The 15,829-nt window shown below is 37.5% G+C and overlaps 1 protein-coding gene across 8 annotated transcripts in view; it reads right to left on the minus strand.

Annotated features, from left to right (window-relative positions):
* RMDN2 (regulator of microtubule dynamics 2) overlaps positions 1-15,829 on the minus strand; it is an 82,917-nt gene that overhangs the window by 58,458 nt on the left and 8,630 nt on the right. For 5 of the 8 annotated variants that reach the window (XM_070574044.1, XM_070574045.1, XM_070574046.1 and 2 more), the window contains one exon: positions 10,919-11,389. In XM_070574044.1, the coding sequence (XP_070430145.1) occupies positions 10,919-11,373 (455 nt within the window). In that variant the 5' untranslated portion in view covers positions 11,374-11,389. Of the gene's footprint in view, positions 1-296; positions 1,035-1,650; positions 1,844-10,918; positions 11,390-15,829 lie in introns of those variants that run through there. The other 3 variants (XR_011526580.1, XM_070574042.1, XM_070574049.1) reach the window with 2 other exon arrangements.

The raw sequence follows: 15,829 nt of genomic DNA on the forward strand, positions 1-15,829 counted from the left end.
CATACTCTAGAGTGTGCCTGGTGGGAAAACTGATTTGAGCTGTCCTTCTGAGAGCGGGTAAAGTCTGAATTGACCTTATCTTAGGAATTTCAATAGGTGAAGATCTGTCTTCATCTTGAGATGAGAATGTTGAACATGTTTTCATGTTCAAAGGGATCTGAGGTAACTTCATTTTAAGTTGGGGTAAAGCTACAAGTATTTCTATAAAACGAGGAAAATCCAACATGGAGAACAGGGGAAGTCACACTTTGAGAGGGATGCTGCTGATCACAGGGAGAGGATGATTTGTACCGTGCCTTTTAGGAGCAGGATGAAGGGAAGCTTTCCTTAACTGCTCTCTTTCTTGACCATCAACAGCACATCCACTTTGTTGATGGGAATGGGAAACAACAGTTGGAAGAGAGAGGATGCTTGCCGCACTTTGTTGGGAGGTGTCTTTATTAACAGTGTTCTGATAGGTGGAATTATCTTTTGTTTCAAAATTCATAAAATGTTTAAAGTTATATTCAGGAGAAAAAGAGTTTATATATTTTTCAGCATTAGCAATACTTGAGTTTTTGGAAATCACTTCAATTTCATCTGGATTAAAAATGCTCTGATTACTTGATCGAAGATCAAAAAAAGTGGCACTCTCATAACAGGTCACTATACTTAGTCTAGGGGCAGAGAAAGGTCTTCGGGATCTAAAACCAAAATGGTCTGAGGCAGATTTTAAATCACTGAAACTTCTTTCTTGAGCATCAAAGTTGGCTCTACTTTGTTGATGATGAAGGGAAGCATTGCTTTTCTGAAATTGAGTAAATAAAGAACGTCTTCTTCCAGAGAAAGATGAGGGAGTAGATGTATTTGATGGAGAAGAAAACTTTCTATTTCCTCTAGGTGAAAGGACTTTGCGTATTGCAGAAGGACGAGTTGCTTTAACATCAAGAGATACAGTCCATTTGGTAACAGAAGAGCCTTCAGGGTGCAGGGGATCTGAAGTAATTTGATCCGCAGGATGATTTGGTTGCAAGCTCTGGTCCTCTTTGTAGCAGCTAGAGTGAGAAAAGTGTCAAATGAGGGAAAACAACAGGGAGCAGAGGTGGAAACCTGCCAAGCCTCTTGAAGAATAATATTCACCTTATCAATATGGAGAGAACAGGGAATAAAAAAGCCATGGCAGCTGAAGTTGATGGTCACACAGATACACCCAAAAGAATGCCTAAGTCTAAAAGATTCTCTCTAACTACCTACACAGGACCTGCCCAGTCTATTAAACCTTGGGAAGATACGTTGAAAGATTCAGGGAAGCGGGCAGAAAAAAAGATCAGGGGAAACACACGCCAGGGCACTAGAACTAAAGGAGCCCTTGAAGGAAAAGGTAGAACTTGCTGTTTTAAATATAGTAAGTCATAATATCTGTTTGAGACTATTAAACTCCTATATTTAAAGGAGTTAAACAGAATGAATTTATTCCCTGTTGACTAATGCATTTTAAAATACTAACCATGGATGATGCTAAAGGTCTCTGGAGAAAATATTTCAGATAAATATCTCTATATTCCAGATATTCAGTTACTGTGGGAAACTAAAGGAAGCATTAAAGCTCAGTTTTCAATGTTCTTTAGCACACGAAACATAGAGGACTGCTTTCTCTTTTTAAAGGCTTACCTTAAGCATTTTCCCATATTGAATTTAATCCAAAGTAAATCTGTCCGTTTCTTTCTAAGCCATCATCCTTAAGTCATAAAACGCCCTGTGCAGGTGGAACAGGTCAGAAGACTGAATGCTGAAGCTGCACGTGGAATTAACATGGCAATGACACAGAATCTGATGACAGCAGACTCTAGAATCTAATGACATCAGTTTAGAATAAAATTGTTCTGGGGCTTGCCCTTCTGAAAAGCTGCAGATCACAGGACTGTGGAATGTACATTCTAACTTCATTATGCTCAAGGAGTCAGCCAACAAATCAAGGGACAAGAAAACAGGAAGATGTAGGCAATAACATATATGAGATCTGCACAGTCCTTTACCTGGGACTGTCTCTTTCACTGGCTGCCCTCCACACACCTGGCCTACTAACTCATTCTTCTTTTATTTGAACACTCTTTACGCCAAGTTTTTATATCCTCCAGTGATAGGGAAAAGTGACTATTACAGACTTTGGTCCAAAGATATATTGAGATGGAAAAAAAAGCCTAAATAGCAAATGTCACTGTCCCCCAAAATGAAACATGCTTCATCTACCTTAGCAGTAAAGAGTGCCATCTGATTGTGTGGGCCACATGCACAGATTATGGAGATCTACTGTACCACTGTGTATAATCTCCTGAAACAACGTACACTCATTTAAAGGTAAGGTTAACAGAGTCATTAGAAAAGAAATATTGCCCTCTCCTTTTCCAAACCAACCTCAAGCACTGTCCATATAATAGGTGTATGTGTATAGTCACTTACGACATAAAAACCTCCTCAAATATATATTTTTTTACTTCTCAATATCCTAAATACCCTACTACAACTTCCTGTTTTTGTCTGCTTCCTAACAATCTTCTTTGGGAAACCTTTGAACACACTCCTTTTCAGAGGCCTAAAGCTCTCTAATTTTGACCATATAATTGTCAGATTGTAATGTGATTTTATCCTATATACAAGCTAATAGATTAATCTGTGACTATTTCATGGATGCTAGTAGAAGACACAATTTTGGGGTCACAGAGGACTTTATCACTCACAGCAAATCAAGCAGTATGAATACAGCATATTTGTGTTGGTTCTCCTTGACTCAGGTCCCACAAGGGCAATGAGAGGGCTTATTTTTAAGAAAACCATAATTAGACCAAGCCCAAAAGAGGTTAATAAAATCTCACAATGGCAGGCATCTAAAACATGCTTCTCTTTCAATCCATTCCCAACTCTCTTTATTCTACTAATTCCATGATTCCAGGCACTTTCTGCATTCATCATGTCCTATGGCCACTACAACTGCTCCTTTTTTTTTTTTAACCTTAGCCACTCTGTTCCCACCAAGACCAATACTCCATCGTTATATACCTCAATACGAACATCTTGTTTGCCTGTAACCATAATTACCACTAATTAAAACTACAATTTCACCATGATATCTCAGCTGAAGTTTAGAAAATCTTCTAGAACAAAGCTTCTCAAACTTTAGGGTACAACAGAGTCACCAGGAAAGCATGTTAAAATGCAAATTCCTGGGCACTGCTCCCAGAGATTCTGATTCACTAGGTCTTCAGAATGTGCATTTCCATCAAGCTCCCAGACTGGATGGGAGGTTGATGCTGCTGGTCCACAGACCAAACTTTGAGCAGCTGTTCTAGAACACCTGGGTAATGAACAACTCCCAGAGTGAAGGTTAAAAGGGGCTTCTGAGGTACCTCACGGCAGCTTCCTATCTGAGCTGGAGGCCAGTAAGGACAGGAAATGATTCAGGACTGAAAGTCCCTTCTCTTGATGCCTAGATGATAAGTCCCTTCAGGAACCTAGATTACACGTGGGGAGAGGTAAGAGGGGAGCAGAAGGGAGAACCCTGAATGTGACTGAATCTTTAACACAAAAAAAACTAGCTCTAAACTAGAATTGACTGAGTTAACTTGAACGGGCAAATTCAAAGTTTTCCCACATTATCCAGAACAGAGATAATGAGCTACTCCAAATTCAGTTACAGAGTAACATACAGTTACATCTTTAACTAGTCTGAGTGTAGTGAATGTAAATTATTCAATCTATTACATTAATTATAGTATTTGTACAAGCGGCTTACAAATATACTTAATTATGCAAAATAATAATGTTCGTCGCTAAATTAGCACCAGGTTAACTCTGTTACGTTTTCTTTCATTGCAATATTAAACTCTATCCACAGAGGTTTGCTGTTTGTAGTTTGTTACTCAGACAGCATAGCTATCTGTATGTGACTTGAAAGGTGGAAAAAATATTGCTTGGGGATCATCAAATAATTTCACAGGCTATTTCTACAACTTCCTTATTCACTATTAGCTCATTTTGAAAGAAAGAAGTTAGTAAAATTAATTCACTTTTAAAAAAAGTGTTTGGGTGTGCACACCTAGGGTATGGGGTGGAAAATGCAGATCTGCCTAGACATTTGAAAGGAAAAGAAATTGTACACTAGTACGGGTAATATAGTTCACTAGACAGTAGTTACCAGATGCAGTCTAGTAAAGATTAAGAAACAGTACACAGTCAAGGGTTTGAACTGATCCAATAACAAACTGGAAGTAGTTTTAAAAACAATAGAAACAGAAAAGCATATATTTTAGGTCAACGAGTAAGTACAGATGTGTGCCAGCAACATTAGATGACTTGTTCCTCATCTGCATTCTCAACATCCTCAGCTTTTGGCCTCTCTCTCAAACTCACCCTGCAAATCTCCTAATTTGCATTAATTCAGTCCTCTGACTTCTCTATTCTCTTATATGAATGCTAAGAATTAGTGAAAAAATCATGCAATGGTGCATACTGGTAGACAGTCTTGAAACTCAATTGAGGCAACAGTCTGCAGGGTAATCCTTATCTTGTTTCTAGTTCACCCCCTCTTCCACTCCCCACAACTGCTGTTCCAAACTTTCTTTGTTCATATGTTCATTCATTAATTAACGTAAATATTTAATGATCTTTTATAATGTGCCAGACACTGTGCTAAGCACTGGAGATACCCTGTAAACATATTAGTGCAGACTCTTAAGGAAGTCAAAGCCCTAAGACTTGGAAATTGACAGAGGATGGGAAGGGTGGTGGTATAGGGAAAAGAGAAGTCCCTCAAACATCTCAGTGTACATCCACCTCCACTTTACAAGGTGACCTACAGTCCTTCGTTCCTGAGAAAACCAGGATTACAAGGTAGGAACTCTTTCAACTTCTGGCCCTCGCACCCACAAAGGTACCTATTTCAACCCTGTATTTCAAAGAATCAAAAACACCATCAGTTATAAGAAAGGGGAGAAAACATTGCAAGTTAAACAATGATGCAGTGATATGATCCTATTAATTGGTAGTAAGACACATCATGATTTAGGAGATGTTAAAATGTGAAAAAATGTTCATCTTGTAAGCAGTGACACAGTATGTCGGAACCCACGTACTCCTCCTTAGTCAGGGTAGGCTGAAAAGGGCACTTGGAGAGAATTGAGTGAGTTTTATACTTCAGTACCCACCTTGGGAGGTAAAGTCTGAATTCAGCAGGTATTTCATACACATGTTGGCCTTATCCCTCCTAAATGGATTCATCTTAAAGTGGAGAAGTGGAGTTACATAGCCAGTTAGAAGCTGAGCCAGGAATCCTACTTGCGTCAGAATGATTCAAAACCTGCGGCCTTCTCCACTGTTCTTGACACCTTGTCCTCTCTCAGTTTCTATGACAGCTTTCTCTTCTGGTTCTTTTCCCACTTCTTTGACCAGTCTTCAGTCTTTGTTTTGCGGGTTCATCCACTTCTGCCCATTCCCTCAGTACTGGTTCCAAAAGGCTCTGTATTCCATCCTCTTCTGTCTTCCCATGCTACACATTCTGCCTGAGCAACGTCATCCATTCCTACAGCATTCAGCATCATACACATACTTGTAGGATGCCCAGCACATGAAAACTTTCCCCGAAGAAATGCTTCTCTCAGCCCTTCGGCCGCTTCCTTCCATAGGCTGTAAATGGGTGACTGCGCATGCTAGCAGTGGCTTTCATCTCTTAGCAAGTCCTGCCCAGGAGGGTCTAGCACTTGGCTCTAGGATTTGAGGGTACTTGGCACTTAATGCTTTGTTCTTGGCCTTTGGGGCTCTAGTTAAAACTGAGACTGAGAGCATCTCTCTTTAACATTCTGTTACATTTAAAAATAAAATCTGTTTTGACTTGTGAGACTTTGTTCCCTGCTATATATCTGGAGAGCCTGTACAGTGCCTAGCAAAGGGAAGACACTCTCATTGAATGAATAAAGGAGATTTCAACTGTTAATGTTATCCTTCCTTTAGTTTTTGTCTTTTAAAGGAATTCATAGACAATAAGACCTAAATGGCAAATAAACTATGAAAAGATGCCCAATCTTATTAGTGTTCAGGGAAATGTAAACTGAAATAATAATTAGTTACCATTTCATCTCCATCAGATTGGCTAAAATTAAAAACTCTAACAAGATAATAATTTGTATGGGGAAAACAAGAATTCTCATACACTACTTACAGGATTGTGAACTGGAACACTCTAAAGAATAATTGAGTAATATATAATAACAATATATTTAGTCAACCCAGCAATTTCACTTATAAGTATATACTTTCCAAATATTCCACATGTGTCTAAGGAATTATGAAGAAAGGTGATCAATAAAGCATTACTTCTAAGAGCAAAAAAATGCTGACCTAAACATCCATCAATAGGGCAATAAATTAAGGCATATTCACAGAATGGAATGCAACATAGCAACTGCAAAGAATGAAATAAGTTTGCTTATATCGATATGGAAAAATCTCAAAAAACATTTCATACAAAAGCAAGTTACAAAATGTTATGTACCATATAATGCCATTTATGTAGATTTTAAGAACCGAAGACCATTTATTCACTGTTTATGTAAACATCCACATGTAGGAGAAACATTAAAACTTTCAAAGGAAGAATGCACACCAACTTCAAGACAATGGTTACCTCTGAGAGAAAGGAATACAAAGAAGATTTCAATTATATGTATAAAATTTTCTTACAAAAAGATCTGAGGAAAAAACACTTTTTGGGCAAATGTGTACTAATACAACATGAAAGAACACAGAATCACCATAAAATGAATATCTGTATTTGTCTCTCTCTCAAGGCTTTGAAAATTGAAGTTCAATACTAAAACTGACTTGGCAGAAGTAAATAATGGTAAGAATAAAAATGTAAATGCACAAAAAGCAAATTTTATATTTTGGCTCATGAAAATGAAAGTTTATGGAGCTTTAAATAAAACTTCAAAAGCCTGTCTCGGTCTGTGGTCTCGCCTCCATCACCCTCCTCTATTATGCATAAAGTAATATCATACAAGGTACTAGGTATTATGGTTGGTATTATGCTGGTGTTCTCTTGGGGGTAGATTTGTGGGGTTTCTTTTTCTTTTCAAACAATCAGTACTGTGTCTGTTGATACTATCTGAAGGTATCATATGAACTTAACACAAATGAAAAAACCTAAGTCAAGAAAAAAGAAAGAAGGCCCACAGGGTCACTATGCAACCCTGCTTTACCGAACAGAATTGTCTAATTTTAAAACACATGCATTCTTCTCAAAGCCCACACAAAATGGAAAAACAATGAATTTATTATGGGGTATACTTTAAACTGGAATAAGATTTAACTTTCGAAAGGGAGGATTCCAAAGCTTTATATAACATTGTGATTTAAACAACACTTTTTAAACCCACAGTTTGATAGAGCAATACAGGTAAAGGATGACAGAGAAAAGAGAAGTGGGCAGCTTGAAAAAGAAAATGAATCAGAAAGTTTTCAGAAATAAGGAAGGACTTAAATTTAAACTAAAAACATCAATGTGAACTAATAACCTTAAAAATACTTAAAACTACTTATCTTTTACTCTGTCCCACAGGGGGCCAAAACAGCCTCTGGTATCATCCTGCCAAAAAACAGTATCCCCCTGTATACCCAGATTTTGGTGTTTAGTACCATTTCTCACTGAAAGGAACCAATGCGGCCAAAGTCATAGCTGATTCCAAGTCTTGGAGCAGGGGCAAAACCAAAAGCAGTCAAAATATAACATTCCCAAGAAGCAAAGACGCTTTCCAAGACATTCACACTAGTGCTAAGAAGGAAAAGGAAGAACCTGGACAGGCTCTCGGAAGGCCACAACATGAGAATTTGAGCTTCAATCATCATCACCTCCACAAATAATTAAATGAAATTAGCTGAGTCCCAAAAAGGCATAAATTCATAAATCTGTGATGATACCGAGCACTAAGAGAGGCATGCAAAAGATTCTAACAATGCTTACAGAAAACACATTCTAGGGGCCAGCCCAGTGGCACAGCAGTTGGGTTCACACATTCTGCTTCAGCAGCCCAGGATTCACCAGTTCGGATCTCGGGCACGGACCTACGCACTGCTCATCAAGCCACGCTAGGGCAGGCGTCCCACATATAAAATAGAGGAAGATGGGCATGGATGTTAGCTCAGGGCCAGTCTTCCTTAGCAAAAAAAAAAGAAAAAGAAAAAGAAAGAAAAAAAAGAGGAGGACTGGCAGCGGATGTTAGCTCAGGGCTAATCTTCCTCAGAAAAAAGAAAAGAAAAGAAAATGCATTCTACTGATGGATCTACTCAAGTTTTTGAGAACTCAGGATATAATTAGATTTTTTTTCTTTTCTTGTATTAAACTAATAGTATCTGCAAATTGTGACGGACAAGTGTTTTAATAAAAGAAGTAAAAATCTCTAGATACCTATTGCAAAAGATAAATTTTACATGTGGAACATTTAATTGTCCTTTGATCTTTTCATTTTGCTATCAAGGACACTATGTATCAAGGATACATCCATCTCAAATGTGGTAATGGGCTATGACTATATCCTATGAGGACCAGTCATTCTGCCCCATGGGAGGTTATAAAAGGACAGGCAATCTAAAATTTACACAAATATACTTTACAAAGATCTTGTTCTTAAAAAATTATTTTTTTATTTAAGAAGTTTGTTTCAAGGTATCCATTCAGAAAGATCTTTTAAATCTTCCTGTATCTTTTCTCTCAAAAAAACCCACAAATTAAGCTTCTGTTTGTTTGCTTTTATTTATTTTTTTAATTTTTTTTTGAGGAAGATTAGCCCTGAGCTAACTGCTGCCAATCCTCCTCTTTTTGCTGAGGAAGACTGGCCCTGAGCTAACATCCATGCCCATCTTCCTCTACTTTATATGTGGGACGCCTACCACAGCATGGTTTGCCAAGCGGTGCCATGTCAGCATGCGGGATCCAAACCGGAGAACCCTGGACCACTACAGCAGAATGTGCACACTTAACCACTGCGCCACTGGGCCGGCCCCTGTTTGTTTTTTTAAAATACAGCTAACTAGGAAAAAGTTTCCATCTATTCTATTAAATGGGATTCACTGTAATCTAGTTTAAGGCTTTAGGGCTCGATTACATCTATTCTAGTATTCCATTGCTAACAAAGATGCCCGGGAGCAGCAAGAGGAGGGGATGTCTTACCTGACATCAATCTTAAAGTTTTCATATGTCTAGTTTTTCTTATTAGCCATCTGTCACTGTTACTCATAAATTTCACAAATTCTTCCTGAACCCACATAAACAATTTGTGCCTATACATTACTTGAAATTAACTAAGTCCCATAAGTATCTTCCTTTTATTTGTCCTAAACTTAACAAAGTTTGCCTCTCTTTCCAGAATTTTAGAATTTCCTGAACAAGCCTGTGCTCAATTTAACCGAGGTCTTTTTAGATTAAGAGTCACTCATCCTTTTGGCCTACACTCCTTTACCAGGGCTGATCCCCCTCTCAACCTAGTGGATCTTCTCTGGCTAGTCCTAAGTTCCATTACGTCCTTTCTAAGATGTGATTGCCAAAATTGCACACAGGACTCCTGATGAGAAAATGCCATGGATTTACATAAAGGCAAGATAACCATTGATTTGTCTTCAATTACTCTCAGTGATGCTCAATGTTATGCTAGGATTTTTGTCTTTACTAAATAACAAGTTTCTCTTCTGAGTTATAGCTCTGAATTATTTAGAACTATTTTAGATTCCTCTTAAACATTCCATTGCCTATTTTAAAACCAGCCTTCAACTTTTTTTTTTTGTTCAGGAATACAAACTTTTAAGACCCTCCTGTTATCTAGGTCTGTCATTTGCGGCTCTTCCCTCTCTGAAAAACTTTTCATATGGTTATTTCTCCAGTTCACATATAAAGACATTGAGATCAACTCTAGGACTCGAATTACTTAAAGAACTGATCAACCATTTCCATTTCTTTATCTAGGAAATCACCCTTTCATCCCTATCCTTTGTTTCCTCTCTCCAGATCCCTTCTCCCAATTCCATGGTAATTTAGCAGATCACTCATCATTGAAGAAATATTTGTTGGCATCTACCCTGTGCTAGGCACAACAAGGCTTTAGGAGTACAATGATGAAAACATAGGGTCCCCGCCCTGAAGAATTTCCGGCTACGTCATATTCACTAGCACTTCTTTATTTACTTGCTTATTTACCCCTCAAAAACACTAGTCAGGCACAATTTCTTTATTGATAAATCATTTGGTTTTCTCTAAAAAAGTATTATTTATCTTTTTGCCTTTAGAATTCAGTGGATTACCCCACGCAAGAATGAAACTGAATCACTTGTACTTTCTCAAATCTTTTCAGGTCTGCATTGTCCAATTTCGGTAGCCGTTAGTCCCACGTGGCTATTTAAATTTAAATTAATACGGCTAAAAAAAATTAAAAATTCAGTTTCTCAGTTGCACTAGCTACATTTCAAGTGTTTAACAGCCACACGTGGCTAGTGGCTACCACAGTGGGCAGCAGAGATTTAGACAATTTCCATCATCAGGGAAAGTTCTATTCGACAGGACTTATCCGACAGTTCTTACACAAGGTGTCACATAGTGACCACAAAGAAAAACAGGTTACACATTTTGGCAAACAATTACTGTCTTATCCAATACCCACTTGATGCCACCTAGCACTCGTAAGTCACTATATTCTTTTCGTCAAGGCAGTCTAAACTATCTTAAATATTGACCTCTATTGAATATGGTTTTAATTGTAATGTAAGCCAAAATAATGACTCTGTTTTATGTCTTGTTAGTTGCAGAATATATGACCGAGAATGCCTAATAAAAGTACCTAAATAAGAGCAATAATGCAATAAATAATCAATTCAACATGGGAAACATCTCAAAGAAACTTACCCTCCTTCACTTTCTGCTTCCTCTGAACTATTATTACTCGTTGCTGAACTTTGAACTGGGGCAAGCCTTCTTTTCCTAGCTCTGTGCTGAGGACTTATCTTATGAACAGTTATCTTCCCTCCAAGTTCACCTTGTATATATTCCTCCAGCTTTGGAACGGCTTCTTTAAGAACTCTGATTTCCTCTTTGAGTTCTTCCATATTTATCAGTAATTCATTTAACTTCTCCAGTATCTGAAGTTGCCTTCGTTGAAAGATTGCTGTCGGTCCTTGGCTGTCATGCGTTTCATCTTGCAATGTCACTGAATCAAATGTATTACCCAGAGAAAGGAATTTAGGCAAATTCATTGTTGTCCTTGGTCTACGAACCTTATGGTACCATAAAAGAAGCAAGCTGATTCCAGTAGTTCCCACCATGATGCCAAGTATCAGTCCTTTGTTTGTGGAATGCAGCATTTCTTGGTTTTTGTTTCTAAAATTAAACGCATAAATGTAAATGAAGGTTGATATTATTTTTGCCCAAGATAAAAATATTAGAGCTTTTTCAATTGACAAAAGTCAAGTCTACATCAACACACACACAGAACTTCATAAATCATAAACTAAAATATATTATGAGTAATTACCTTTACAATGTATGTGGCCCAATGGAAATATTTACTTTAAGGATATAACTAAAATCCAGTGTAAAATATCATCTTTAATTCAGAATTTGTATTCTACATGACTGATCTGAAATTTACCCTTTACCATATATTTTTAAAGGGTGTGATAAATAGAGGTAAAAGCATCTTATAATTTTCTGAGAAAACTACTTCAGAATTCAAATTGTGCTTAACTACGTCTGAACCTTTTATTTGTATAAAATTAATTAGTGTGCTAATTTCCGGATCTTATCTAATCTTTAAGGAAGGCCAAGAAGAAGCTCCACCTTAGCAACTAGTTCACTTTTGTATTTAAATTTAAAGTGACAACATTTTGAAAGCCGAGGGCTTTGGGATATAAACATATTAGAGATCTTTGGCAAGTTTGTAACCCACCCCATCTCCGCTTTATTCAACACAGAAAGCAGAAATGCCAACATCTGTGCAAGCTTCATCTCCTTTCTTCTTCTTACTCAGAATTGCTCTGTTCCTTACGTTTCTATTTCTGCCTAAGGTCTTAATGTTTTTATTTTCTTTCAAACTTCTCCCCCTCTTTTTTTTTAAGTAACAAAAATTTACTTCTTTGACTCCTTTCTTCTTCTGAACTTTAAATATTTTGCATTCAAAGTCCAAGCTTTGGCCCACCTAATTCCACATAATCTCAGCTACTTTGACTAAATGCACCATAATCTTTCTAAGTATATCCCACCTTCACCAGTTTTATTGCCTATCTCTGTTTTTAAAATCAGAAGATCATTAAAGGAAAACAATAATATAAAGCCCCCTTTCCTTCTGAAACTTTAAAATGGCATTAAGCATATTAGTATTATGATAAACTTTTGTAACCAGAGTAAAATATAGTAAGGATGCTTTATAGACTTTGAAGTTCCCAAAACTGTTTTCCCATCAATTTCTCCTATTTTGTAAACAGGTCTATTAAATTTTGTTAGCAACTTGGGGAAAATGTTACAAATAATGGTAAACTGTCCATTACAGAAAATTAAATTTGCAAATTTTTTGGTTTGTTTTTCCTGACACTTTCTCAAGGAACAGATTATTATACTAATGCCCCCTATGATCTCTGAGGAAAAAGAAACAAATGAGGTAAGTCTCGAGATCTCCCTAGGTTTCCAACTGCAGGCAATTTCTGGACTATGGCACAGGGAGGGAAAAAACAGAGCCTGGTAGTCTCACTGAGTTGAACAGAGATCAAACTTCAGAGAAACTGAAGCCCCTAGGAATTTGTACAGCATGGTACTGAAGATGAGGGAAAGAGAAAGAACTCCAGAAATAGCACAGGGGTCTCCTTGAATGTTTAATTGAATACCAGTCCGCACACGCATGGAGTGAAGCCCCATCAGACCAGGCAAAGAACAATTTCCAGGGAAAGACCAATTACCAGGAAGCTATAAGCTGAACTATTCCTAAAGATTCCACAGAACTGGGAAGTGTTCAAGTTCCCACCAGCCAGAGAGGAGAGTGTTTATGAAATATGTGAGGCTTTCAGGAGAGACCTCAGAAGGGTCATGCCTTGGAAATGGGGCTAAATTAACCCTAGAGTTAAGGCTATTTAGACTTGCCCTAAAATAGATTAAAAATGAGACTCCAAAGGATCAAAGCGATTTACAAGTAATTTAACTGCCTTCAAGAGAAAGTCCAACACTCTTTAAAGGAACAGAAAAAATTCAGAACTCAACAACATAAAATCACAATGTTGATCATGCAATCAAAAATTATTAGACATGTAAAGAAGCAAGAAAATGACTGAGATGATGTAATTAGCAGACAAGGATGTTAAAACAACTATTACAAATATGTTGACTATTTAACATAAATATTAAAAATATGTTAAGGGAAAACACAAACACGATTAGGAGGTCAATAGAAGGTATTAAGTAGAATAAACAGAACTTCCAGGGATTAAAAAAATAAAATATCTGAAATAAAATTTTACTGAATGAGACTAACAGCAGAAAAAACACTGGGAAAAAACAGTCAGCAAACCTGAAGACATAGCAATAGAAACCATCTGCTATAGACTAAGTATTTGTGTTCCCCCAAAATTCATATCTTGAAATCCTAATTCCTAAGGTGATGGTATTTGGAGGCAAGGCTTTCAGGAGACAGAACCCTTATAAATGGGACTAGGGCCCTTAGAAAAGAAACCCCAGAGAGCTCCCTCATCCCTTCCACCATGTAAGGTTACAGCAAGAAGGTGCTGAACCAAGAAGCGAGCCCTCACGAGACACTGAATCTGCTGGCTCATAGCCTCCAGAACAGCAAAACATAAATTTTCATTGTTTATAAGACACCAGTCTATGGTATTGTTATGGCAGCCCAAATGGACTAAGATACCATCCAAAACAAAGCACACAGATTTAAAAAAAAAAAAAAAAGACTAAAATTAAAATAAAACAAAAAACCAAGGAGAGCCTATGAGGCAATAGAAAGCACTCTAAAACATACACAAGGTTACAGAGAAGAAAGGGGGGGGTGAAGGACAAAAAATACTGGGAAGGAAAAATGGCCAAAAATTTTCCAAATTGGACTAAACCTATAAACCCAGAGATCCAAGAAGATCAACATAATTCAAGCAGAGTAGGTAAAGAAAACCAAACCAAGCCACAACATTATTAAAATGCTGAAAAACACTAAAAAGAAATCTTAAAAGTAGCCAGTGGTTGGGCCGGCTGAGTGGCACAGCAGTTAAGTTTGCACGTTCTGCTACACCGGCCCAGAGTTTGCCGGTTTGGATCCCAGGTGCCAGCATGGCACCGCTTGGCAAGCCATGCTGTGGTAGGCGTCCCACATATAAAGCAGAGGAAGGTGTGCATGGATGCTAGCTCAGGGCCAGTCTTCCTCAGCAAAAACAGGAGGATTGGCAGCAGATGCTGGCTCAGGGCTAATCTTCCTCAAAAAAAAAAAAAAAAGGAGCCAGTGGGGGAAAAAGATATATTGCGTACAGAGAAGATAAGATTACAGCAGCTGTTGTTTCAGAGACATCACCTCAGAAACCATTCAAGCAAGAAAACAATGGAGACACATCTTTAAAGTGCTGAAAGAAACCGTCAACTTACATTTCTATACCCAGTAAAATATTTTTCAAAAAGAGGGTAAAATAAAAACTTTTTCAGACAAAGAAAAGTTGAGAGAATTCATTGCCAGCAGACATGCACTACAAGAAATGCTAACAAAGGTTTTTCAGGCAGAAGGAAAAAGATAACAGAAACTTGGATCTACACAACGGATGAAGAAGGCCAGTTCCCAGGTTGGAAGGGACAAATTGAATATACTGTTGGAAGGGTCTTAGATTATAACACGGAGTTAATGTTAAAGATGCACTGTTGTAAACCCCAGGGAAAACAGTGAAAAAACAAACAAGAACAACAAAAAACTCCACAGAGGTATAAATAATAAGCCAATAGTGGAGATAAAAATGGAATACTAAAGATATTCAATTAGTCCAAAAGAAGTCAGGAAAGGGGGAAAAAAGAACAAAGTGGCAAATAGAAAACAAATAAGGACAAAAGAAATGATGCCATGACTACATGGGAAAATGGCATCCAAAGATGGAGAAATAACAGTATTTCTCTTGGCCAATGGAAAGATCCAATTTTTTAAAATAGGAAGATAAATTAATGAAGTAAAAGATTAGAGAAACGCTGCAGCAAAAACTTGAGAAGGCAAAGCGGATGGATGGTTTCTAGTGCACAAGGACAGAAGTTGACCTTTGATGGAAACACAAACCGTTCATTCAGAGTAATGAAAGAAAAGGCAGATTATGTGAGCAGATTCAGGAAGGTGGGTAGATGGGATGGTGGAAGCTTATGAAAGTTCTCTTTGATTGCTTCATTGTTCTGAATGAAATAGGACACAAAATAAACAGCTGAGTGAGAATGTGGGAGAGTATTGGAAAGATGCAAATTCCGAATTCAGTTGAATACGTGAAATTTGCCTTCCTATGGCTTATATCCTATGATCCCACATACTCAAGCAAAGCATTATTGTTTCTTCTACTCTAAATAGCCAACTAAATGTGATGTTTCGAATGATGTCCTATGGAACAGAAGAATACGAAGAATCTACTTCTAAGAAGTCTGCCTAAAGGAATACCTCTCTGTAGATTCCTGAGTAACAAACTAGACTATGTGCATTGAACACAGGAAGTATTCTACTTGGACGCCCTATTTCATTAGAGGTCTAAGTGTAAAAGAGAAGGACTAATGATTTTAAAATAATTTCCAGAAATTACCTCAGGTGTTGGTGAA

The sequence above is a fragment of the Equus przewalskii genome, chromosome 14 (assembly GCF_037783145.1).
Source record: "Equus przewalskii isolate Varuska chromosome 14, EquPr2, whole genome shotgun sequence".
In the NCBI taxonomy this organism is placed as follows: Eukaryota; Metazoa; Chordata; class Mammalia; order Perissodactyla; family Equidae; genus Equus; species Equus przewalskii.